At 35.9% G+C, this 8,499-nt stretch overlaps 1 protein-coding gene across 2 annotated transcripts; it reads left to right on the forward strand.

Annotated features, from left to right (window-relative positions):
- The first annotated feature begins 4,449 nt into the window (after window positions 1-4,449).
- On the forward strand, window positions 4,450-6,915 carry LOC111909393 (two-pore potassium channel 3). Of its 2 annotated transcripts, XM_023905210.3 has the most exons (3): window positions 4,450-4,591; window positions 4,690-6,064; window positions 6,542-6,915. In XM_023905210.3, the coding sequence occupies exons 2-3, from the start codon at window positions 4,953-4,955 to the stop codon at window positions 6,690-6,692; spliced, it is 1,263 nt and encodes a 420-aa protein (XP_023760978.1). In that variant the 5' UTR covers window positions 4,450-4,591; window positions 4,690-4,952; the 3' UTR covers window positions 6,693-6,915. The 2 variants fall into 2 exon arrangements, with proteins under 2 accessions (XP_023760978.1, XP_023760977.1); XM_023905209.3 differs by lacking the exon at window positions 4,450-4,591 and having other exon boundaries at window positions 4,609-6,064.
- The last annotated feature ends 1,584 nt before the right edge of the window (window positions 6,916-8,499 follow it).

The raw sequence follows: 8,499 nt of genomic DNA on the forward strand, positions 1-8,499 counted from the left end.
AATCATTGAAATCAAAGAATAAACACCTCCAAAATCATATTTTTGTCATCTGGTAACTATGGAATCGCCAACTTAGGTTACTGAAAGGTTATAATGTCACAACCCCAAACCAAGGATGGCGGAAACGTCTGGGGGTGGAGGACTTCATGTATAGTATCATAACCACAATGGCAATAGTAATTCAAGCAAACGCAACCAACATATATATAATTGAAAGAGTTACATCATTATATGAATTACATGTTTCAAAATCAATTACAATATGTTGACAAAATATGAAATGTTTGACGCCTTAACGTCCCATCCTCGAAATGCACTTGGTTACCTGTTTAGTGATTTCTTGAGAATACAAGTTGTTTGAAAAAGTGTCAACACAAAGGTTGGTGAGTTCCTAAGCTTCTGTATGCAATTATGAAAACCTTGTCTTGTAAATGTAATGTTTGTTCCAGAAAAATCCGATATTTTCCTTAAAATGTGTAATGTAGTCTTATATCCAAAGACCAAAACATATAAGTAACCTTTCTTACTTATAGAAAATGATGTCAGTTTAAATTGACATAAACGCATTTGATTTTAATGAAATTCCCATAAATTCCTATGTTTGTTAATACTTTCTGTCAGTTATTATAACCATGCTATGACCTAGTTGGCCTGAAACGACGTTCTTCATGCGTCGGAAATTTTATGACATTTGTCACCTCAGACCTGTCGGTCTAGCTGTTGCATGCAGATCAGGTGTGGGTTTGTCAAACCCAATATAGATCTATATACAACTATCACGCTCTCCCTCCAGGAGACTTTGGTTACAATACAAGACTTATTTGTAAAGTGAAGCGAATGTCTCACAAAGTCATTAACGGAATACGTGTGGTGTAATGAAAATCCTCTTTGTATAAATGTACCCTTTTGAAATGTATGTATTATGTAACGTATCATAAACTATACCTATTATAGTTTATCAAAACAAGGGTAGTAGTAGTAATGTACATAAACTATACTTAACATAGTTTATTTAAATGTTTGTATGTAATGGATGTACTTTGATTATAACAAATTGTCATTTCTATGCTTTATCTAGAAAAAATCCATTTGTTAACTGATGTATGTCTATATACTAAGACAAAAATGCCATATATTGCAATAACATATAATCACATAAAGATATACACCTTGCTCAACATGTTACAAGGTGAAATGAAATTGATAGCATTTTTCTGTTGATAACATTTACTATCACTGTTCTAAGGAAATTTGTAGAAAAATCATCAAAGGTCCAAATCAGAATCCGTAAATTCCGAGAGTTTGGAAAATGAGTCTAGTTTGTTTATAAATTTTCCATGATTTTTAGTGATCTCCAACAATAGTGAAAAAGTCCATAATCACAGACTGGTCCGGATTGGTTCTTGAAATGATAGACAGTTTTGTAAAAATCACCACAAATTGTAGAAAAATCGTATGGAGATGTGCAAGTAGTCATTTTAAAGATAAGAAATCGAACTATTTGCAACTAGAACAGTTTTGAAAACTAAAATGTTTAAGTTTCCCAAAACAGTCTGTGAATGGAGTCCAACTTTTCTGATGAAAGCTGTTAGAAGAATTTAGTTGTGTTCTTGGTATTTTAACTTGTATTCTCCCCCCTAAAACTTAGGAAAACATGAAAATGTGGGGGTATGAACTCACCTTGAGTGATTTCAGTGGGTGAATGTTGAAGAAGAGAAGTGTTCAACTCAAGAACACTTAAAGGATTACTTTGAAGATTCAAGAATCTAACACAATAATGATGGAGTTTGTGTAAGCAATCAATGATTTGAGTAGAATGAAATGTAATTATCACAAGGAGGGTGAATTATACTTACCAAGAGTGTAAGAAAGCTTGATGATCAGCATTGAAATCCCGAAATTGAGGGAGAAAGTTAGAGAGAAAAGTTGAGTTTGATCTTTGGTGAAATGAGAGCAAATGAGTGAGAACGAGGAGAGAGGATGAGTGACCAGCTCTAACAACTTGGGAAAGGCTGAAAATTGAGTGGGAAGGTACAAGGAAGTGACAAGGTATGGTGGGGAGGTGTGTGGCTTAGTCATGGAGTGGGTATGGGAGGTTGCTTGTGTCATAAACTAAAGAAAAGTCAACACTCCCCCTCTTGCACTTCCCTCACTCTTATTGGATAAGTTTTATCCCCAAAATATGATTAATTAATAAAAATGGGCCTTATTTGCTAAAATAAAGTTTTGGGTGAAAATCCCGCGTTAAAATGATGAAAAACGGGCTTAAAACGAAGTCGTAGTCGAAAACCGTGAAAAATGGGTTTTCCTTGCGAAGCCCTTCGGATTTGGCCCTAGAGGCTTCGGTCTTCGGGTCCTGAGGCTTCGGGCTTCAGATATGATGCTGAGGCTTCGAGCTTCGATTCTGGGGCTTAGGCTTCAGATTCGAATCTGAGGCTCATGCTTTGGATCCTTGGGCCCTGAGGCTTCATGCTTCGGATCCTCGGGTCCTAAGGCTTCGTGCTTCGGATCCTTTGGTCCTGAGGCTTTGTGCTTCGGATCCTCGGGTCCTGAGGCTTCATGCTTCGGATCCTTGGGTCCATCTTTCTCGTTTTTACCCCGTTTCAAGCCTTTTTTGACCCGGTTACAGGTCGTGATGACCCGAATGATTACAAAAAGTTATGGGAACTTTTGAGAGAGATTTGGGAGAGATTTGTAATAGAGAGAGAGATAGCGTAAAAGTGATCGAGAGAGGTTTCGTTTGTTGCATTTTTGAGTGTCCGGCTTCGCAACGTAAGGTCCGTAACCCCATTAAGTCGTGTTTTAGCGTCCTACACACTCCCGATGAGTGTGTAATAGTGTTTTATCGCTTGGGTTCATTGTTTAGCACTATCAAGGCTAAAGAAAATTAAACACACTAATTTTCTAAATGATGTTTTCTCATTAAAATAGCGAGTTTTACAGTAATTTCATAATGTAAAACCTAATATGCAAGGGTTAATCGAATCGATCGGTTTGACTTGTTGACTTTGACTTAACCCGAAATTGACTATTTCACATGATCCCCCCGTTAGAGGGAATTTCGTCCCGAAATTTATATTCTGACTGGGACTTCAAGAGTTTGGGAAAAGATGCGGGTATTTTTGTTTCATTTGGTCTTCGCGTTCCCAGGTGAACTCAGGTCCTCGTTTAACGTTCCACTCGAACTATCTGAAATTGACATAAAAACATGAGCAGTATGACAATTCTAACAAAAGACATGAGCTGAGCATTATTTAAACAGATGACATGCAAATGTACACAATATGATGCTAAAATGATAATAAAAACTAACCTATAAGATGCAAAAAAATGGCATCTAACAATATGCAGCATGCCATTTCGCAAAAGTGGGGTTCTCAACTTGCTTGTCTTCAACCAGAAGGTGGGAAGGAGGGGCTGCAGAGGAGCCATCGACGTGAGCAAGGAGTTGTTGATAGTTAAGGAAGGGAATCATTTGGTTTACCCACAAGAGATAACTAACATAGGAGAGGCGGATGATGATGAGATGAATAAGGGTGTTCATGGATAGGGTAGCATCTGTGGAGGAGCCAACCATGGAGGACGCTGTGATGGTGACAAGAAAACCGAAAGTTAAGAGAAGAAGAGAGGAGAAGGATCGGTTAAGAAGAGGGAGAGGTTTTAGTCTGATACAATGAAATAACGAGTTTCCACACCAAGAGGCACGATGGTTATCTTTTATATATATATATATATATATATATATATATATATATATATATATATATATATAATGAATAAAGATACATATACACCCCTGAGTATACAACAATGAATAAAAGTCAATACAAAATAGAGAGCTAGTCTAATAACACATTTTTTGAGATTTGACACATGAAAGGTATCATGTACATTAATTATTAAGTTCCTGGGGCAACTTGAGTCGGTAAGCAATAAGACCAATTCTCATTAGAGTGTATCGTGGGTTTAGCTTGTCTCGCTTTCCAAATCGTATCACTCCTTTCTTAGGAGAAACTTTCGACATAACTTGGTCTCCAACCTTAAATTCTAAAGGCTTACGTCGACAGTTAGCGCAACTTTTCTGATGGTCACGTGCGGCCTTCATTCTGTCCCGAATCTGAACAATATTTTCAGTTGTATCATGTATAATCTTAGGACCAGTAAGTAACGTATTTCCATGTTTTGAAAACCAAACAGAACGAATCGATTCAACTGATTTGACTAGGAACCAGTCTCTAGTTCTTAGAGGCCAAAAAACTATTCGTGTGTTGTGAACTGACATCCTTGGTTTTCTGGTTTTTGTATTATTTATATTTTATATATAATTAATATAATAATAAAATAATAATGTAATAAATATGATTGCATTTCTTCGGGATGCGGGTCGAAATTTGGGGCCCCGTTTGGCTGAGCACCTTAAGGTAACCCACTATCTATACCTGAAGAATTGCTTTAATTGAACCACACCCATTGTGGTGCACGTGTATGTGCAATACTTCATGTTTATGTTCTGTGATCTTTGTATGCTTCGCTGCTTACACAAAGATTTGCGTACTATTTTATTCGAGAGAGACAGATGTCGAACCTCATGGTACGTGGTTACCCCTAATTATATGTTTGGATCATAGTTGACCCAGTTCGTTTTCCTCTCAATTTAATACTTATTTCTTGTGGTCTTCCATTTTTCAGTCCTCCCCCTTTTTCATCCGTCGATCTCGATTCGGAAGATTCAATTCATAATCCTAAACCTTCACAACGAATCTTCTCGAATTCAAGAATCGGAGCGTCTCTCGAATCACTTCACTGGTAAATCTTAACTCATAAAGGCTTTCAATTTCAAGATTTTCGTGTTCTTGTATTACCCATATCGGGAAACCACCATATGCGACGTGAAAGGCTGAAACTGAAACAACTGATTTCTTGAATTGAAGCGGTTTTCCGGCGAACCCACCATGGATAAAGAACCACTTCTTCCGACGAACACGTCAACGCCGAAAACGCCAACCCTTCTTTGCGCTCTCCCTGAAGATAACGAAATCTCAATCCCTTTATCTTTAACTCCTTCGGAACTCAAGGATATACTCATCTTCGGTTCCCCAAAAGAACCATCTTCCACCATTGTTGACGCCTTAGTTTCGACCTTGAACAACCCTCCCCAGAGATCGTTTTCTTCCGATTTCACTTCAATTTCCGATCAACAACCAATTTCGACACCCCAATCATGGTTAATCGATCCCAATTACTCATTCGGGAAAACCAATCTCCACCGCTCAAAAACCGCCCCCGCCATGGCTGCCATCAACGACCTCGAACCCCCATCAGAATCCAAACCTCCACAATCGTCTTCATCATCCATCGTTCGTCAAGCAGTTCTACTCCTAATCCTCTACTTATCCCTCGGCGTAATCATCTACTGGTACAACAGAGACCATTTCGTCGCTTCAGAAACCCATGTCGTCGTCGACGCTCTTTACTTCTGCATAGTTACAATGTGCACAATAGGATACGGCGACATAACTCCAAACAACCTCGTCACTAAACTCTTCTCAATCCTGTTTGTGTTAATCGGATTCGGGTTCATCGATATTTTACTTAGCGGAATGGTAAGCTACGTTCTTGATTTACAAGAGAATCATCTACTCCAATCTTTAAAAAACGGAAACGATCAAGATCATCAATCTTATATAATCGATGTGAAAAAGGGTCGCATGAGGATTCGAATGAAAGTAGGGTTAGCTTTAGGGGTTGTGATTCTTTGTATCGGTGTTGGTGTTGTTGTGTTGCATTACGTGGAGCGATTGGATTGGCTGGATTCGTTTTATTTGTCAGTCATGTCGGTTACTACAGTTGGGTATGGTGATAGAGCATTTAGAACAATGGCGGGAAGGATTTTTGCATCGATTTGGTTGCTTGTGTCAACTCTTGCAGTAGCTAGGGCTTTTCTTTATTTGGCTGAAGCTAGGGTTGATAAGAGGCATAGGAAAATGGCGAAATGGGTTCTTGATCAAGGTTTGACTGTTTCTCAGTTTCTTGCAGCTGATATTGACAATAATGGATATGTGAGGTAAGTTATTTTTCTTTAATGTGGTTATTTTTGTTTGATTTGATGATGTTCTGTTGTTAGTTTTGTAGTATGAAACTATGAATCATGGTATGTGGTGTTTAGGGTTTGTTATGAGTCGTATAATTTGTATAAAAATGTGTTAGAAGGAATGGAATCGAGGAAATTGGGATCGGGTGGTTGGTAAAGTTGAATGAATTTCAATATAAAGAATTAAATAATTTTTTTGTAATGTAAGTGTGTAGAATTTTCCTTTTTTTGAAAAGTTAAATTGATACATAACAAGGGCATTTTGGTCTTTTGATAAAAAAAAGGAGAATTGAATTGAATTGAATTTCTCCCATCCTCTTCGAATGGTGAAATCCAATGCTTGTCCCGCTGACATCAGTCTCAGGCCAAGTCCAATTCATGTCAAACGCAGTACAGCCTGTTAGATCTGTGCTTGCAAGATTTTGATTTTAAATGTATTGATTGTTTCAGCAAGTCGGAGTTTGTGATATACAAGCTAAAAGAAATGGGAAAAGTCTCGGAGAAAGACATATTACAAATATGCAAAATATTTGATCGACTCGATGCTGGAAATTGTGGGAAGATTATGCTAGCTGACCTTTTGTACACTCACCATAATTGAAAAGGTTGAAAATTGGAACAAGATTCCAATGAGTGGAGGCATGTAAAAAAGAAAAAGGTGGCCCTACTCGATGGATGCAAGATAAGACTTGTTTATTATAGCATCCTACTTTCATTTATTTGTTTTATGTTGTTTCGTTTGTAGATTTTGTAGTGTATCTAGACATTAAAAGACATTAAGATAAGAATAGGGCTAAATGGCAAGAAATAGCAATGTTCTTTCATTAGCATCCTACTTTCATTTCTTTCTATTATATGCTCGTATTTTCTAATTTTCTTATTTAGGAATTGTAGTTTGAAAAATCTATAAAGTTACAACATTGTACTTTCAACCTCTTTTTTATTGGGACACTATATAGAGAAAATGTTATTTAATTATAAAAGTGGTAATTGAGTAGATTTTAGTAAAGTACAATACCGTAACATAAAGAAAATGGAAGTAGAATGCTTATAATAAAGGCGTAAATGCAAAAAGAAGTAACGTATTTTCATTTATTTGTTAACACTACATCATCCTACTTTTATTTGTTTCTATTAAAACATTGTACTTTACACATCGTACTTTGAGACATCTACCTTGTTATAGCACTCTACTTTCAGTTTTTTTTTTCTTATCAAGACATTGTACTTTGACACATCTATTTGAAGTAAAAATTGTTTTGTATTTGGATGACATTTGCTATAATTGAGTAGATTTTATAAAGTATATTGTTGTAGTAAGCATAAAATTAAAGTTGAAGGCTTATAATAAACAAATAAGTGTATCTTTCCTGTTATTTCTTACATTTAACCCTAAGATTAATAACAACTTTATATTAACTATAGATTAATGAAATGACATATGATATGTAAAATTTCATTATTTATTGCTTTTTTTTTTTTTGTAACGATTGCTTTCTGCTATATTGTTCCGTTGTATATTAACTATATTTTGTAGCATTAAAGGCCCATTCTGTTGTATAATTTAGTTACGCATTGTATTTGGAGTGAATTGGATTGTATAATGAAATTGAAACTATTGAAACTGAAGCTTATGTCAAAAAAAATAAAATCAAATCAAAACGTGATGAGACGTGACTTGCTCTTGACCTTTCGTCGTGTACAAAAGATATAAATAATTCATCATAACCTTTTGAACCTGCCTAAAAGATATAGTCAATAATATAATAATAATTGTATATTATGACGTGGCATAATATATAACATATATAGATGCATGAATTAGATGTTGGTAACATTAAATAATGATGTGTCGTTTTATGTTATGAAGTTGACAAAAAAATATCCGGAATCGAATTAAATTATTGGAAAGAATCATATTAAAGGAATAATATACCTAGTCAAGAGCCATTGTTACCAATGTTGACAGAAAGACGCTAATAAATAAGGGCTCCACATGTTTGACAAATGAGGAGGTGATCAGAATACATACGTAAGATCAAGGTTCAAGTTTAGGCATCATATTCCATGCTTTATAAAACAAATCAAGCCAGTCTAGCCTCTAGATGAAGTGTAGGACAACAAATTGTTTTTTTACATTGAGTGCCCCCAACATTTCAAAATTCTAGATTCGCCCCTGTGGATACCAATACAAAAAAATATCGATAAAGTTTGGATCTTGAGGTAACCTTGTTCATGGATTTAGATCACATTGGATGATGGATCCTTGGTTAATAGAAAAATCAATAATAATGGAGTTTGTGCTTTTATCTGGATATCCTTAGAAACAGATGTTGCAAATTGCAATATCTTCAACCGAAGCAGAATATTATTCTCATAACTTAGTGTTGCATGGGGGATTTAGTTAC

Source organism: Lactuca sativa, chromosome 1 (assembly GCF_002870075.4).
Source record: "Lactuca sativa cultivar Salinas chromosome 1, Lsat_Salinas_v11, whole genome shotgun sequence".
In the NCBI taxonomy this organism is placed as follows: domain Eukaryota; kingdom Viridiplantae; phylum Streptophyta; class Magnoliopsida; order Asterales; family Asteraceae; genus Lactuca; species Lactuca sativa.